Here is a 19,372-nt window from a genome sequence, read left to right as displayed (position 1 = left end):
GGTACAGTGGAACCCCGATAAGTCGGCCTGCGATAACCCGGAAGTCCGGCTAACCCGGACCGATTTTCATCAGACAAAACAAACATTTTTTCAGTTTGACTGAGTTTTTTACCAAGAAATGAACAATACTGTATGCAACTGTACGTAATTTAGATGTATTTTTTTTTTTTTTTTTATTAAAAATCGCATCAGCCAAATTGGCTATTAGCGAAACAATAGTGGTGAACAATAATTTTTAATACATTTGTGTTTTTATATATTGTATAAAATGTTAATTGCACTTAGGAACCTCTTTAAATTTGACATATTGCACTGTAGGCCTAAAATGTCACTCAGTTTGTTTGGTATATTGTACAATATGCGCTTTGGCGTTAATGCTGCGCAATTCTCCAATAAATGTTTGATTGTTAACTTTTCTTCACAGTTGTCACATCTTGGTTCTTGTTTGTAGGAAAAAACATGACTATTAGTTAATCGCGTATGACCCAATCGGAGTCGCGTTAATATTACCTGGTCTCTCCGGCTTGTTGGTAATGTTGGCCAGGGTTTTATCGATTTTTTAATTTCGCGTAGCTTGGCCGATGACACTTTCCACTTTTCTTCCCACATATACCGCACTTTACGTTTGACCGCCGCTTTCACATCCGCACTCGTAAATGTTTCCGTACACTCCGCACTATCACTAGTTGCAGCTTCTTTTGCAGCGTTGTCTGCCTCTTCATTTCCTTGAATTCCAATATGGGATGGTATCCAGAGGAATATGATAATTTTTCCATTCAGTTGAGCGGTATGAACTTCTTGTTTTATTTTGATGACCAAAGGATTAGATGGGTAGACATATTGGATTGACTGTACCGAACTTAGAGAGTCTGTGAGTATGATATATTTGGTATTACTGGACGCATTGACAGCAAGGGTGGCCGGGTATAGAGCGTATAATTCAGCAGAGTAAATAGAGTACTCTGAAGGGAGTTTGTATTTATTTGTTGATGTTGGGGTTATGACTGCAGCACCAGTGCCTTCATTTGATTTAGATGCATCGGTGTATACTTGTGTATACTCCTTGTAATTGCGGAGTATATCATTGAAGGCGGATTTGATTAACTGTGGGTTTGTTGAATGTTTATCGAAAGAAATGAGGTGTGTTAGGCACTGAGGGTTCTTTATTTGCCACGGAGGAATTGAGGACAGTTTGGAAGGAAAGCATTCTGGGAACGCATAGTTTATTTGATTTAAGTAGCTTCTAATTCTTGCGTAGAAGGGTTTGGCCGTTCTTGGTTTATTTATGAAGAGATTTGGGAACTTTTCTGTAAAACAATTTTGTATAGTAGGGTTTTTTGAGTTACACCTGATTTTTGCGGCGTATGCTACACTTAAATAAACTCTTCTGTCTTCTAAGGAGGGTTCTCCAACTTCACAATACAGACTTTCGATTGGTGTTGTGCGAAAAGCTCCAGATATTATACGTAAAGCGAGATTGTGAAGACTGTCAAGTTTTTTCAGCAGCGTCTTAGCCGCTGTAGAATACACAGTAGACCCATAATCTAATTTTGATCTGATTAATGTTCTGTATAACATTAAAAGTGTTTGGCGATCCGCACCCCATTCTTTATTGGCCAGAGTTTTTAGAAGATTTAGTCGCTTGTGACAAGATAACATCAGATTTGTTATATGAAGTTTCCAGCTTAGGGTTTCTTCGAATGTCATGCCCAAGAACTTAATTGACGTTGCACGCTTTAGGTTTTCATCACATAGTCTTAGGTTGGGGATATTTGTGACGTTTCTCTTTGAAAACAAGATGAAGCGAGTTTTTTCAGCGGAAAAACAGAAACCTGTTTTTTGTGACCAGATTTCTAAGTCTTGTATAAAGTTCTGTGTATGACGAAATATATTTTGTATATTTTTACCTTTGCAGAAAACTACAAGATCATCTGCGTAGACTCGTGCCTTTACAGGCGATTTTAGGTTTTTGAGGATATCATTGATTGCCACTATGAAGAGAGTAGGACTTATAACCGAGCCTTGAGGGATACCATTTTCTGGATACATTATATCTGATGTTATGTTATTTGTCCTAACTCTGAAAGTTCTATTTTGAAGGAAATTTTTAATAAAGAATAGGCTGTGACCTTGAATGTTCCAACTATGTAATTTTTTTATTATATAGTCGTGCCAGGCTGTATCGAAAGCTCTTGATATGTCAAAGAAAACCGCTAGACATTTACCCCCTAGTGCGAATGCTTCAGAAATGTCACTCTCCAAATCTATGATATTATCTATAGTTGACCTTTGGTCTCTAAAACCACTTTGTTCTGGAATAATCAAATCTTGTCTCTCCAAGTGCCATCTTAGTCTATTGTTAATAATCTTTTCTAGTAACTTACACATGGCGCATGTTAAAGATATCGGTCTGTATGACTCGGGACTTGTCTTAATACTATTAGGTTTTTGTATAGGTATTACTATGGATTCATGCCATTTTTCAGGAAATTTGTGTTGAAGCCAAATAATGTTAAACAGATCTAGAAGTTGTTTGTGAGCGCTCGCTGGAAGGTGTTTAATAAAAATACTAGGAATATCGTCCGGGCCAGCGCTAGTTTCTTTAATATTTGATAATGCTTCCGTATACTCTAATTGAGAAATGGGTAAATTTAACGGTTCATCTGTGTTAGGAGTAATGCTAATTTTCTTATTTTCTTCATGTTGTTTGTAATTAATGAAAGATTTTTTATAATTAATATTACTGGATCGGTTTTTGTATGTGTTAGCAAGGATTTTAGCAATCTCAGTATTACTAGTAACTGCCTTTCCATTTCTCTCGAGGCTTTTGATATTCTGATTGCTGTTTAATCCAGATATTCTTCTGACTTTGTTCCATACTTCAGTCATGGGAGTGTTTGCATTTAACGTTGATACATATTGAGTCCATGACTGGCGTTTGGCATTTCTAGTTGTCTTCTTGGCTATTGCACGTTGTTTTGTATATTCAATTTTATTCTCGAGAGTCTTGTAGCGCTTGTATTTGTTAAAAGCTCTTTTGCTAGATTCAACTGCTGTTTTGCATTCATGGTTCCACCATGGGACGGGGTTGCGTTGTTTTATGTATGAAGTTTTTCCTATTGCTCTTTCTGCTGCTTCTGTGATAATGGCAACAATGTTCTTAAGGGTCTCGTCTATGTTTGAGGTGCTTTTAAATGTGGTCATACTGCTTTCGACTAAATTTGAAAAAAGATTCCAGTTAGGTTTTTTTAAATTCCATTTTGGGGTAAATGTCCGTCCACGTTGGTTTTTGTTGTTATGAATAAAAATTGGGTAGTGATCACTGTTATACAAGAAATCCAGCCTATCCCAGGTGAGCTGTGGGGTCAGACCTGGTTCGCATATCGTAAGGTCTATACATGAAGATTCACCGTTCTGTATATTAAATCTAGTGGGTCTGCCGTCGTTTAAGACTGAAAGGTTGGACTGTTCAAATATCTCTTCCAGCAATCTTCCTCTGGTATTTATAGTAGAAGAGCCCCATGAAAAGTTGTGAGCATTAAAATCGCCCAAAATAAGCCTGGGTTGGGGAATTTGTTGTAAGAGTTCAGTTAATGCTTCTGAGTCTACTTGCGTTGATGAAGGTAAGTATAAGTTACAAACGTAGATATTTGGACTCGAGTTAACTTTAATGCAAATTGCTTCTAGATTAGTTTGGAGAGGAACTACTGTAGTTTCAATTGACTTTTTTACAAAGATAGCTACTCCACCACTGGCTTTATCTTGGTTAGTTCTGTTTTTGCAGTAATTTTTAAATTTTTTTAAAGCTTGTATGTTTTCATTTTTGAAATTAGTCTCCTGAAGACAAATTATATCTGGATTGTGTCTGGATAGAATTATTTGGAGCATTGGAAGGTTATTATAGAAACCGTTAATGTTCCACTGCAAAATTGATGAGAAGCCCATTTATAATAAATAAAACTGAAATTTGGGATTGTCACAGAAGTTCATGACTCTATTCTTGAGAAAACTCACTTTCAGTCTCTGATGCCTCAGTATCCGAGTAAGCCATCTGTAAATGCTTCAATAGTTTCTTTCTAATTTTTGTACATCTAGCTTTAATCGATCTTTGTTTGAAATACGGGTATATTGCTGTTAGCATTTTCACTAAAGCTTCAAATTCGCTAGTGTAGTTTTTTATGATGCTGACTGGGTCCTGTGCACCATAAACATTTTCAAATAGATCGGATATTTGATCAAAATCAAGAACAAATGAAGGGTTTTGCTCTGAGATGAATGCCTTGGTCGGTTCCATGAGTACGTGAGTTGGAGTCTTTCCCTTACTTTTCTTTGGTTTTTTAGCTGGAGCAACATTAGGTTTAACAAATGGTTCAAGACTTTGGTTTTCTGAATTAGCATCTTGCGCTAGAGGAGGTGTAACAATGTCATCCAAACTGCGTTTTGAGCTATTTTGTGTGGACTGGGTTGTATCTATATTGATAATTGGTTGTGAGGTTGGAGTTTTTGAGGGGTTGGTTGAAAGTATTTCGGAAGGTATGGGTTGCGAAGATGATTGGGAGTGGGGGTTTTGGTTATAATTTTCAGAAACTGATTCTTGGATTGTTTTGCAATTTGCTGCAGTGTGGCCTGGCCTTTTACATGAAAAACAGATCAAGGAATCTTGTGCAAAATAAATTCTATAGTTGGTGTTATCATAATTCATTAATATGGATTCAGGTATTGGGGCAAGCGGTGGTGTGATAAAGATTTGTCGTCTAAAACTATAAATGTGGTTGAATTCCGGCAAACCGGCGCTTATCTTGAGAAATGACATGGGAGACATGGGTTGAAGGCCCAATTTTTCAATTTCTTGAATTAATACAGCATGCGGTATGGAGGGACAAGCGTTTGACAGAATTAGCCTTTGTGATGGAGTGATTAGTTTGCGTGCTTGGACTTTTTGGTTATTAATTTCTATGGATCCTCCATAGTTATTCATGAAATTTTCAACGACATTTTTGTTTGCAAGGTACATACACACTCTGTTGTTAGAAAGCCTTGAGGAAAATAGGATATTTTTGGGCTCGATCAACTTTCCTAGTGAAATCAGATAATCTTGAAGTTTAAGGTTTTCAATGGATGGGAATACAATGGCTTGTTCTTTTGTTGGAAATTGTTGTTCAATCAAAGCAGTAGAATAAGTTTTAGTAGTGTTTTCCATTTGGGCGCTCCTGTAGTCAGAAGTCCCGGCAGTCGGATTTGACATATTTTATTTATTATTCAAAACTAAGTAAATCCTGAAATACGGACCTGTCTTACAACAGGTGATTTTATCATGTCGTTATAGATAACGAATAAACGTGTTTAGGGTTTTTTGTATCAAACCGACTTCTGATAAATAATAAATTCCAGTGAAATAACTTGGCTTTATATAATTTTAAAGAGTACTTACGTACAATAATTGAACGCACTATAATACACTTATATATGCGAAAATAAAAAATTTTTACTCATTAGCTACTATCTAAATAACTATTTTGTTTGGAGCTGACAAATACGCACCAACTAGTATACCTGCCAGGACCGAACTCCAATTTAGATGTATTGTCCATATGTATTTCATGTTTTCGCAATTAACTATAATGGAGTTTACCTGTAAGTATACAGTGTTTTATTAGTTTTTACCATATTCTTCGGCTAACCAGGATTTTCGATAACCCGGATCTGCTGCGGTCCCGATTCATCCGACTTATCAGGATGGATGAAATCAGTACGACACACAAGGAATAATTTTGCTTATAGGGGTTAAGAAGACTTTACAAGATATATTATAAAAGAAATCATACGCATTCGCATTGTCTTGAAGAAGTGAACGTCTTTATTTTTTTCTCGGTGGCTCTGAGATTATTAAAATATTTAATCGAAAATTCCTTTCAAGAGTTATTGAACCACTGGCATTTTGACTTCTCTACGTAATATAAACAATTAAGAAAATTTTTAGATTTTTGTTTTTAAGTAGGAACATCTTTTCAGGTTTATTTTTTTATGTATGACAAATTACGCGTCACGAACACATTATTAGATCACACACTTTATTTCAGTGTATCTTGTTCGGCCAATACCAAACAATGATTCATTTTAATCCTTCTTTTGAACTCCTTCCTTGAATTTGATTTTCGTGCACAAAAAACATAATTGGAGATTATATTCCCACAAAATGAATGGGAAAATTCAACAAAATCTAGACGTTTATACAATTTTATACCAATATTAGAAAACATTCCAAATTATTTTAATCCAAAACAAGGTTTAATACACTTTTTAACAGGACATGGACCGTACCCAACATATTTGGAAAGATTTAACTTAAAAGATGATGCATATTGTGAATGTGGAGAACTAGGTACACCAGAACATATAGTGTTACATTGTGAAAATACTATAGAAAATGAAGAACACAGAGAAATGAGAAGAAGATTAGAAAGAATTGAAATAAGAGATATATTACAAAATGAAGAATATTTTGAAATATTAAACAATCTCGCACAAATAATATCTAAAAAACAACAAGAAATCTATAATAATAGAAGAAGACAACCAATAATCTAACCCTGATGAAGTTGAGTAAGATAAAGTTAAAATAAATAAAATAAAATATAAATTCAAAAATAGATATTTACAATTATAATAATAATAATTCAATATAAAATAAATAAATAAAAATAATAATTCAATACATAATTCATAAAAATAAAAAAAAAATAAAAAAAAAATAAAAAAAAAAAAAACTACCAACTCTCTTCTGAAAATAGAGGGACTGTCTTTATAACTTAGAAGGGAGTTGATAGTACCAAAAATATTTTAAATTGTTTATTTAAATTTGTTTGTTATACGTAATTAAGAGATTATGGCAAATTGTTATTGTAAAAATAGATTTAATAGTTGAGTAAAAAATGTAAAAATATAAAAAAAAAAATATCTGTAATCCCATCAGGAAAAAACGACCTGGATTAGTCACTAGAGGCCAGGTCATATGTATAAATAATAAATAAATAAAAAAAAATAAATAATTATATTCCCACTAATGTTTCTTTTGCATTGTAGATATTAAGAAAATGATCGAGCTTATAAAAATATTTCAGTAATATATGTATAGTAAAAATTAATAAATTGACACTGAAGATAAGAAGCAAATGAACTAGTAGAATCTCTTCTTCTTCTTCCTCTTTATAAGCAATTCTGCTTGTTCATTGGCGGATTGATACCTCTATGGAAGGTTGTCACTCCATCTTTTGCGCGGTCGGCCGATACTTCTTCTACCGATTGGAGATTTATCTCTTGTTATTTTGACCACACGTGTGTCCACCATTCTGGTTATGTGGTTATTCCATTTTTTTGAAGTTATACTTCTTTACGGGCGTAATGACGGTGACATTTTATATGGGAAAACCTAGCGACCGGGCGCATGCGCATTATAACTTTGTTCTGATTGGATGTTCAAATGAGATGACAAAAATTATCCAATATGGCAGCTGTGGCACAGCTGTGGGACTGTGGTTTGGTTATAATGTATGCTTGTTGCGTTTTAAAATTTGTTGGAAGAGAAACAAACAAACAAAAAGTTAGTTAATGGTTATACTGCCTTTTTAAATAGTTTTCATATTATATTTTTGGACTTATTTACATAGAAGAGATGATTGTTGCATGCCAATGTGAAAGCTCATCAAACTGTGACTAGTATGAGTGCCGCAGATCTCGCTTATTCAGAGCTAAAGAATCTTTCACTGGTAAGTGTTTTATAAATAGTTGATCAAATTTTGTTATGATATTTGAACATAGCCACTTTGCACGACGCAAGTGATTGCGAAATTTATTAGTCGTTATACGGGCTCCGATACCTACCTTGAACCTACCAAAGTACATAAGTAGTATGTAATACTTTTATTTAAATAATATTCACCTAATATATTGTTTTCTTACTCTATGTTTTGTTGTATTTTTTCAATTCTAAATCATTTCAATTCAAAATCAAAATAATTTGATTTACATAAGTTAAAAATGTCAAAAGGTTAATCTGTTTAGTTAGACGATCTTCGCACATAATGACAAGCTGTCTCTGTGGCGAAGTTTTAATGCAGGTGACTCAAAATACAACGCAAATACCAGCCGCTTGGTAAGTTGGTTCGAATCCCAATAGAAACTTTTATTTTTTTATTTTTTTTATACATTTTATGATTGTAAGTATATTTATTATATAATTTTATTTTCAGAAAATACGTATTTAGTTAAAAAAATTTCCGATAATTAATGTTTAGAAATCATTTGTGGCATTTTTAATGTACTTGTGTGTGTTTTATTTTTTTATTATTTTAATTTTTGGCACTGTTTTAATAAAAATGTTTGAGAAGTAGTAAGTATAAATTAATTTAATATTTAAATAAAATATAAATAAAAAGTATATTAATTTCGTTTATAATCATAAAATCATATAATAGAAGTATAACTTCTTACGTGCGTACAAAGTACACACACATTCTTTTTTTTTATTTAGTGTCCATTCGTTTATACCAGTGATACTCAACCTGCGGCCCGCGGGCCGCATACGGCCCTCCAGCGTTTTTTATGGGACCCGAAAACTAACTAAAGGGCCCTGTGATCAAATTATTTGTCAAATTTCACGTGTTTTTCAAATTATTTGATAGTGTGCCGATGTGTTTGAGGCGTGTTTGGTCGTGAGGAAAACAATATAATGCCTTTAATTTCAAATTATAGTGAAATTTTTAAGAAGTCTGATTAAAAAGCAATGTATTATTAACTTTTAATAATAAATTATTAAAGTTATTGAACAAATACTTATTTTCAAAATACTCAATACTTATTTACTACATTACAACGACCCATTTAGTAATCACAAGAAAAATTCAGGTCCGGATTAACAAAAAAAAAAATTAAAATAATTGTGACCTTCAAACAACACCCTGTATATTAAAATTTTCAAAATTCGTCTACACACTTGAAAAGGGCACAAAAAGCTAAGTTGAATTGCTCTCTTCAATTTTTTGCGCAGATAATTTAATGACATTAATTTTGAAATTATATAGAAATTTTTCTTTTGAAAGTTCGAGTTCTTAAAAATTTCGACATAATTTCAAAATTAAAATCATTGAATTGTCTGCGCAAAAAATGGAAGCCCCATTAAAGCTCTTTCAAATAATGTGCAAACTGGTTTTGAAAATTTCAATACACAGGATGCTGATTCAAGGTCACAATGGATTTATAATTTTGTTTACTCCGGACCTGGATTTTTTTGTGATTAGTAGTTGAGTGATTTGGGTTCACAACAAAAAATGGAGGCATTTGAACTGTGGATGTATCGCAGAATCTTGAGAATATCATGGACGGAGAGTCACAAACGTCGAGGTCTTGAGAAAAATGAATAAAGAAATGGAAGTCATATTTACGATCAAAAAACGAAAACTGCAATACTTGGGACACATTACAAGAGGCGAAAGATATGAAGTGCTTCGAATAATTATGCAGGGGAAGATAGCAGGAAAAAGATCCATAGGAAGAAGACGAAACTCCTGGCTAAAGAATCTACGGGAATAGTATAGCTGTAGCAACAACGAATTGTTTCGGTCAGCAGTTTCGAAAATACGTATAGCCCTGATGATCGCCAACCTTCGGAACGAAGATGGCACTTGAAGAAGAAGAAGATTTGGGTTCTAAATGTGACATATGTGTACCAAATATCAAAAAAAATATACAAGGTGGTTCTAAAGTTATGGGCAAAATCGATAAAACACCCTGTAACTCGGTTATAAAGTCGGTGGAGCAATAAATTTAGTATGTCTAGAACCGCCTCATTTACCTCTATTCACCATTCAAGCATTTCCGTTTCCCAATGAAACACCCTGTATACTACTTCATCTTGATTGCGGCCCGAAAGCTATGGCAATAGCTACTATGTGGCCCAGGAAAGAAAAAGGTTGAGTATCGCTGGTTATACACTGTACGTTAGATTGTCTTCTAATGCCTTCACTCCTCTAACGATCTCTCAGCCTATTTCCTCTAATTCTTCTCAGTACTCTCATATCTGCAGTTTCAAGTAGTCTTTGTGTTCTGGCTGTACCGTGTCTTGTTTCTGATGCATATGTCATTATTGGTCTTACACTTGCTTTATAAATGCTTGACTTCATCTGTGTTAATATGTCGGTTCGTCATATACTGTTATTAAGGCATCCTGCCAGTCTATTTGCTTTTTGTGCTTGATTTCTCACTTCTTTGTCTAGGTCTTCGTAACTTGACAATGTAATTTCAAGGTATTTTACTTACGTTACCTGTTCAATACTGATACCATCAATCTCTATTTTACATCTGATTGGTTCTTTACTGATTACTATTGTTTTGGATTTCTATTGAATTCTTTTGCTCTAATGTTAAATCTGTGGACGAATCTTTGCAGACTATCTTCATCTTGGGCTATCAATATTGCGTCGTCTGCGTAGCAGATTCTTACTTCTTTGTTTCCCACTCTATGTATATCCTCTTCCTTAGTTGAAGTTTTTGATGATTTCATCCATGATTATATTGAAGAGCATAGGACTCAATGAGTCTTCCTCTCTTATTCCGCTGCCAATATCTATAGGTTCTGTAAGCTGTGCATCTATTTTGACTTCCATTTTGTTGTTTGGATAGATGTTTTCAATAGTTTTTATGATATCTAGGGGGACTTCTCTATTATACAGAAGATGAATTACATCTTTGACTCTTACTATATCAAATACTTTCTTCAAGTCAATCAGACATAGAAATGCTGGTCTACTATGCTCTAGTGATTTCTCAGTAATTTACGTTATGGCGAATATTGCATCTGTATACGATCTTGCAGTACGAAAACCCTATTGTTCAACTGCTAAACTTATCCTCTGATTCATTAGGTCTTGTAAAATTTTAGTTGTTAGTTTTTGGGTAGTATTTAACAATTTGATACCTCTGTAGTTTTCTGGCTGCTTTTTATCTCCTTTTTTGAATGGTAGAATTAGTTATGATTTTGATAATTAATGTTGTTAATTGTTCTGTCATTGCTGCTCCACAATATTTCAGTAATTCGTTTGGTATTCCATCCTTACCTGCAGCTTTTCTGTTCTTCAGCTTTTCAAGTGTTTTTCGAACTTCCTGTGTACTTATACTAATAACGTCCTTTGTGGTAATTTCTGGTATTTCCGGTTCTAGCATCATTTTGTTCTTCCTCTGCATAGAGCTTTTTTAGATAGTCAATCCATATATCCTGGACGATGGAGGGTGGATAAGACGAAACATGAAATGGAGACCAGAAATTATGAAAGAATCCGAGGACGACCACTGACTAGAGCGATGGACGACATATTATAGAGAGTACATATTATATAGAACAGTGGAGGTAACTTAGGGAGGAGTATATCCAGCAGTGGTCGCGATTGGCCGAATGAAGAAGATGACGTTAAAAAGACCTATCTCCTTTTAAAGTATCATACGGTAAAAATATCCTTATAAGACACCTTAACGAGCACACCCTGTCTACATCGACTGTCATTAAAAATCCTCCATGCGAGGCGACCATTCTGCTATCTGACACCGCAGTATTCAAATGGTAAGGTCTTTTTGACCTTACCATGATCAAATATTCGTTTTATATATAATGTAATTTTCGTGTGAAAGTCCTTTGTGCTCTTTCTTGATGTTTAACTTTTCTGGATACAAAAATAACCAACAGCAAATTGAACAATTTTTTAAACAGACAGACAAGGTTTTTTCCAACCAATAAAAAACTACATGAGAAACAGAAGTATTTCATATCATAAATGGAACCCATCTCTCTTCATAGTGGTATTTTGACCTTTTTGACCATAGCTCCGAAGATGGCTTTATAAGCCGAAAGCGCTCAGCTAAGAATTATGAATTTTACACACTTCAAAAGTACACTTCTCCCCCTTTCACCTGTTGTCATAAGTGTGTACAAAACTATTTCAGTCTTTACATTTAAAAATATCTATGCAGACTCAAAAACTTAAGACATCCCTTGGATAGTTAAAAAATGATTAGACTATTATGAAGTTATAATTATTGTTATTACATTGGATAAAGTTTATGGATGTACAAGTCAAACCTTTCAACTCAATAAAATATAAAATAATATTAAATCAAAAACTTCTGGTTACACCTCCGTGGCTTCTAAAAAACAAGCCAATCGGATGCTGAGCTAAGAAGATGAGGGAATTCTATAATTTGCAATTCACGTCCCATCTGTTCAGCGCGGAAAAACTCTAACGAAAATGGAACCCTATATACTCGGACAGGAGTAAAACTAATAGAACTAGAAATGAATAACCATTTTCATCTCATTGCAATACGAAACCAAAGCCGTCCTATACAGGGTGAGTCACCACTAACGGGACGGAAGATTACCGCGAAATGGTAAAAAATTTGAAAAAAATTTTAAAATAATAGTTTGTAAGTTGATAAAATCTACATTTTAGAATTATTCTGAAATATACCGGGTGTCTCAATAAATGGCGGCGTATGAAAGTTATATTTTTTCATATGGAACACCCTATACTTGATTGCATTTTTTAATTGTCCGCAAAATATAAGGTATAGTTTCATAAGGCTTCCCTATACCTATGTACAGAGTGTTCTGAGTTATGTTGACTTTTCTTAAAATTTAAAGTTTTAAAAGAAGGCTTATTCTCAAGTTATTTAAGAAATTATAAAAAAATTACTTTTACATCTAAATATTTGGATATTGGTTGAATGTATTTCATGATTAATTATTACACATTTATTTAGAGACTGTTCAAAATTTACAGTTTCATTATTGGATTATTCAATATGGCATATGCTTCTTATTTTAAATGGAACACCATGTATATTAATAAATAATTATACTAAACAAATTTACCTCTTTCGAATGGTATATGGATATCCTATACCTAGGTCTCATAGTTTTTGCGTAATTTACAATTATTAAAATTCCTTATCTGTAAATCGATTTTAAAGCAAAAGATGTAGTTAATTAATGGCATTGTATGGCATTGTCATTTTATGACAGTATGGTCTGGTAATTATTTTATAATTAATGTATTCCATGATTGATTATTACACATTTATTTACAGTTCAAAATTTATAGTTTCATTATTGGATTATTTAATGTGTCATATGATGCTTATTTTAAATAAAACACCATGTATATTAATAAATTATTATATTAAACACAGGTTCCTCTTTCAACTGGTATAGGGATGTTCTATAACTAGGAGTCTCATAGTTTTTGCGTAATTTACAATTTTCTTAAACGGTAAATTTATTTGAAAAATAATATTTATAGTCACTCTCGATTTATAAACTGTACGAAATAAATGTTTGTTTACTGTATCATAATGAAAGGAAAATTATGTCTACTTACTAGACCATTATTATGAAAAGCAGGTAGATTGGTCTGTATACAATACATTTAAAAAAATCAGGATCTTCTCCAAAGTCTAAAGTCCATAAACGATAAGTTAAATATTTATCATAATCCTGTTCGGTCTAATATTGGTGTAGTTGAGTTTTATACGAATTATAGTGGTTTCTCTTAAGTATTCTAACAGTCGTTTGAATGATTTATAATTCACCCGAAATTTTTTCTTTACTAGTATTTGGGTTTTCCGTAACAGAAAGCAGGGCATCAAGTTCCTTGACGTCATCACAAATAACTGGTTTATTTTTATTTAACTTTCCGTATGCAAAATTACCAGTAGCACGGAATCTATTGAAATCTCTCAAAAACGTCCTTTTTGGGGTGTCTTCTATCAGGATACTTTTGAGCGTAAACTTTAGAAGGTAAGCTACAATTTTGCAAACACTCCCCAATGCAAAGTATCATATCTACTCTTTTGTAGATAACGTGATTATTCATTTTTAGGAACAATTAAATTTGAATATCATACAAAATGTTTATATTTTTGATAATTACCAGACCGTAATGTCATAAAATGGCGATGTCATACAATGAGATAATCTTTTGTTTTAAAATCGATTTACAGATTAAGAATTTAAATAATTGTAAATTACGTAAAAACTATTAGACCTAGGTATAGGACATCCATATACCATTCGAAAGAGGTGACTTCGTTTAGTATAATGGTTTATCAATATACATGGTGTTCCATTTAAAATAAGCATCATATGACACATTGAATAATCCAATAAAAAAACTGTAAATGTTGAACACCCTGTAAATAAATGTGTAATAATCAGTCATGGAATATATTAAACCAATATCCAACCATTTAGGTGTAAAAGTATTTTTTTTATAATTTCTTAAATGACTTGAGAATAAGCCTTCTTTTAAAACTTTACATTTTAAGAAAAGTCAACATAACTCAGAACACTCTGTACATAGGTATAGGGAAGCCTTATGAAACTATACCTTATTTTTTGCGGACAATTAAAAATGCAATAACATACAGGGTGTTCCATAAGAAAAAATATAACTTTGATATGCCGCCATTTATTGGGACACCCTGTATATTCCAAAGTAATTTTAAAATGTAGCTTTTATCCACTTACAAACTACTAATTTAAATTTTTTTTCAAATCTTTTACCATTTCGCTGTAATCTTCCGTCCCGTTAGAGGTGACTCACCCTGTATTTCAGTTCGTTTAGAGAGCGCAACAAGCACCCTTACCGTTTCAAAACTCGTTAGTTTTTCATCAGATAACGCATATGTTGCTATTTCTAGATCAAACTAAAATAATCCAGATGACTAGCCTCGTATTGCAACTAACAAAATGGTCTAGGAGTCATAGCGACATCTGCTAGATACCTATAAGTCAAAGTTTTCATCTTAATAAAATATAAAATAATATTAAATCGAAAATTTTATTGGGACCGTTTTCTGGTTTCACCAACGTGGCTTCTAAAAATGTAAGCCATTCGGATGCTGGAGCTAGAAAGATGAGCGAATTCTATAATTTGCAATTCACATCTGTCCAGCGTGGAAAAATTCCAAAGAAAATGGAACCCTACATACTCAGATAGGAGAAATACTAATAGAAATTAAAATGAATAACCATTTTTAGCACCCTTACCGAACGGTTTCAAAACTCGTTAGTTTTTATCAGATAATGCATATATTGCTATCTCTAAACCAAACTGAAATAATCCAGATGACTAGCCTCGTATTGCAACTAACGAAATGGTCTTGGTATCATAGCGATATCTGCTGGATAAAAGTCAAAGTTTTCAACTTAATAAAATAAATAATAATAATTAATCAAAAACTTTATTGGGACCATTTTCTGGTTACACCTCCGTGGCTTCTAAAAATGTAAGTCAATCAGATGCTGTAGCTAGGAAGATGAGGGAATTATATAATTTGAAATTCACGTCCCATCTGTCCAGCGCGGAAAAATTTCAACGAAAATGGAACCCTACATACTCAGATATGAATAATAATAATATAAATAAAAATCAATAACAATTTTCATCTCATTGCAATACGAAGACGATTTATCCATGTAATTTATTTATACTAAGAAGAGAAACTGTTATTGACAAGTTACCAATAAGAAATACACATCCTTTTTATACGTGTCAGTACGAAGACATACTATATAATTATCTTGTAATAAACTTGCGGGTATCATAATCTACTTTGTTTTATTGAATTTAAGGTTAAACGTGTGTGCGTGTATAGACATCTTAATGATTTTATGCAGATATTGGCCTACGCAAACCCACAACAGAGCGTTTAATGTTGATCAAAGAAAGCACAAGATAAACAGACTCGAAAGAATATGTTGTCAATAATGACAAATTAACTCCCACCGTGGGTCATATTTTATTCAAATGAATTCATTTGTGACGCTTAGGAATATTGCCTTACACGTCCGATGTATTGATAATTTTTGAATAAATAAGGTGTAACTAAATATACAATCAAACTGCATAAATCAAAACACCACCCTGGGTACATACCTTAAATCAAGAGATCATTTCTTCTTGTTAAGACAACCTGTAACGGGTAGTTCTTTCAGGACGACAGACTCAGTAAAACACAGGTTGAAAACAAAGCAAATTTATTAACTCTAAATTATAACAATATAACGCAAAATAATAATTTGATATTTTATCCCGTTCCAGCGAAGTCTTCCTCCGGATGGGCGTCTGTAACAGAAGAACCAAAATTAACAGAGGTATTCAAATATATTATATCTATCGGGGCTCGCTCAATACGCTTGCCTCCGTTGAATTACGAGTCGCACATTACCTCACTTCGGTACACCGTGCGTCTCGTCTCGAGTTGGCCTGCCTGAGTTTACGAATCACCTCACGAACGGTGCACGTCGCGATTCAGGTTGGCCGGCCTCGCTCACTTCGCTTGGCTGGTTATGGAGCCCAGAACGGTCGTTCAGGACTGCCGGATCGTCGCTTACGATGCTCTTAAATATCCCTCTGGCGGCGTTGGTTCGGAGAGGTGGAACTTAGTGGGGGCACCTGCGCGATTTGAGAGAATCGCACGGTTCCGAGTGTCGATGTTTGGACGGAGCGTCAGCCTATCATTACACCCCCTCTTCTTCGAAAAAAAAAAAAAAAGTAACATACCTTTTTTTTTTTGGCGTCTATAGTCGTTTGATTCCATCTATCCCTCGTGGTATCTTTATTACAATTTTTCTCCCGTTATTGCATGAAATTCTGTATCTTTTGGTCCCTCCTTCAATTAGTCGCTTTGGGACGACTTCCAATAGGTCAGAGTATTCTGCGGTTTGAGGTTCTCCTGGAGTGGATGCGGCTTGGGCTTCGAGCCCCGTTGGTGTATCTGGGGCCGCCGGGGATTCGAGGACACTCTGCTTCCTTGGCGGGGATGGCGGCGTTCCAAATAGTTCGTGGAATCTCTTTAACATCCGTTCCGCGTCTTTCCCTGGTGTCACGGGCAGACCGGGTCTCTCTGGCGTTCCTAGGGGGGTCATCTGTTCAGGAATTTCTAGAATATCTTCCATGGTGGATGTGGACGAACTAAATTCTGAATGCTAATATTGCTGCTTATATAGTGATTTCCTTTGGTGGGGATGGGATTTCTGTCGAGACGTCTTCCCCCACCCATGGCTTTAAATCTTTCACATGCGCCGTTATCTGCTTACGGCTGTTGCTGTCGGCAAATTTCAGTTTTACGATTACTGGCGATATCGCGGATGTTACTGTGTATGGTCCTGAGTACTTTGGCGCTAACTTGCTGGTGAACGCTGCGCTAGCCGATGATAGATAGTGTTCCTTTTTCATGACACGGTCTCCTGGATGTGGCCGCCAGTTTCTTCGCCTTAAATCGTAATGTTTCTTTTGGCATCGTATTCTGTAGGGTCTGTACGTCTCCAATTTCCGTGAAAATTTTTATTTTCTCGGGTCCTTTCGTCTTCCAAAGTTTCGTACTCTTGGGCCAATTCTTGCAATCCCGATAAGTCTTCGAAATCCCGGCGGCGAGCGTATAGCTTATATTCTGGCAGCATATTTTTATATATCCTGTCGAGTTCTTGGTTTCTTGACAAAGATCCCTCTCGTCTGATCAATGTTTGAATATCCGTGATGTATCTATCCACTGGTTCGTTTTTCCTTTGCTTCCTGTTTCTGATTTGCTCCTCTAGCTGTAGCAAATATTCTCTGGGATAAAAAGCTTTCTTAAAATCTTTGATGAAGTCCGTCCATGAATCCCAATTTCTGTTGTTGTTTCGGTACCATGACAATGCGTGGTCTCCTAACAATTCTGGTAATGCTTTTAGCAGATCTTGCTTATCGATCTCGTAGGCTAGGCTTAATTCATCTATCCTTTCTATGAAGTCTACTGCATCCGAATGTTTCTTGTCGAAGTGTGTGTTCCACCTCCGCACTTGATTTAGCAAATCTGATTGCCTCATTTGTTTTGTCATTGTTAAGTCTTGTAATTGGTTTCTGATTAATGAAATTTCTTGGGTCAGTGTTTCTGGTTCGGCTTCCTTGGAAGTATTGCTTTTTGGGATTGTTCCTGTCGCTTCCCCGCGATCCTTATAAAAGGTTCTGAGTCTTAATCTTAACTCGTCGACGGTTCCTTTGGAATCCAACCCGCATCTTTCGGCGTCGCGCTGTAATTCCTCTTTGGAAAGACGATTTATCCATGACGTACCCGTCGTGGCACCTGATACTGAGTCTGTGTCTTTATCTGTCGGCATTTTTGGTATTATCTGGGCGTCGAATAACGACGTTTACTTGCGTATATTTCGACTTTTGCTCGGGCGCCAAATTTGTAACGGGTAGTTCTTTCAGGACGACAGACTCAGTAAAACACAGGTTGAAAACAAAGCAAATTTATTAACTCTAAATTATAACAATATAACGCAAAATAATAATTTGATATTTTATCCCGTTCCAGCGAAGTCTTCCTCCGGATGGGCGTCTGTAACAGAAGAACCAAAATTAACAGAGGTATTCAAATATATTATATCTATCGGGGCTCGCTCAATACGCTTGCCTCCGTTGAATTACGAGTCGCACATTACCTCACTTCGGTACACCGTGCGTCTCGTCTCGAGTTGGCCTGCCTGAGTTTACGAATCACCTCACGAACGGTGCACGTCGCGATTCAGGTTGGCCGGCCTCGCTCACTTCGCTTGGCTGGTTATGGAGCCCAGAACGGTCGTTCAGGACTGCCGGATCGTCGCTTACGATGCTCTTAAATATCCCTCTGGCGGCGTTGGTTCGGAGAGGTGGAACTTAGTGGGGGCACCTGCGCGATTTGAGAGAATCGCACGGTTCCGAGTGTCGATGTTTGGACGGAGCGTCAGCCTATCATTACAAACCTTGTTCACAAATGATTCGACACATTTGAGAGAAGTTTATAGATCATTAAAAAAATAAAAATACATTGTATACAAATAGGAATTTTGGATAATACTCGTATCGATTGTTATAAAATGAATATTTTGTATGCTGTAACGACGAAATAAAACAATTTAAATATTTGCCCATATAGACCAGTAAGGATCTGTGAAAAAACGTCTATTTTTGGATGTGAAAGGTGGCATTCGGATTTTTGCAGATAAAGTTAGGTGACATCTTCAGTAATAGTAATTGACTTATGCTCCTTCTCAAATATGCCCGGAACATTAATAAAAAAATTAAAATACTTAATAATTTCGAAAAACGTCGATTTTTTTCTGCTTTCTTGGCTTATAACTTTAAAACGATTCGTTTTGGAACAAAGTCGTAGAGAAATAAAATAAAGATAATTGAATTTTGTATGACATACGACTGGTCAAAAATGTCTTAACTTATTACCTTTTCTGCAATATAGCAATAAATACAAAATAAGGGGGCAAAATACGCCTGTTGTTATTCAA

The 19,372-nt window shown here is 34.8% G+C and overlaps 2 protein-coding genes across 3 annotated transcripts in view; both read right to left on the bottom strand.

The window, feature by feature from the left end:
• Positions 1 to 19,372, bottom strand: part of LOC114329196 (zinc finger homeobox protein 4) — a 1,197,903-nt gene that overhangs the window by 657,425 nt on the left and 521,106 nt on the right. The window lies entirely within an intron of this gene.
• Positions 16,068 to 18,676, bottom strand: LOC126885850 (activity-regulated cytoskeleton associated protein 2-like). Its single transcript, XM_050652617.1, has 2 exons — positions 16,611 to 18,676; positions 16,068 to 16,172 (listed from the first exon to the last, which is right to left on the bottom strand). The coding sequence occupies exon 1, from the start codon at positions 18,203 to 18,205 to the stop codon at positions 17,324 to 17,326; it is 882 nt and encodes a 293-aa protein (XP_050508574.1). The 5' UTR covers positions 18,206 to 18,676; the 3' UTR covers positions 16,068 to 16,172; positions 16,611 to 17,323.

Source organism: Diabrotica virgifera, chromosome 6, assembly GCF_917563875.1.
Source record: "Diabrotica virgifera virgifera chromosome 6, PGI_DIABVI_V3a".
NCBI classification, from domain to species: Eukaryota; Metazoa; Arthropoda; class Insecta; order Coleoptera; family Chrysomelidae; genus Diabrotica; species Diabrotica virgifera.
The sequence above is the reverse complement of the archived record's forward strand: the minus strand, read 5'-3'. Positions and strand labels throughout refer to the sequence as shown.

Excerpts from the sequence above, each read along its gene's own strand:
- LOC126885850 (XM_050652617.1), bottom strand. The coding sequence starts at position 18,205 with ATGCCGACAGATAAAGACACAGACTCAGTATCAGGTGCCACGACGGGT.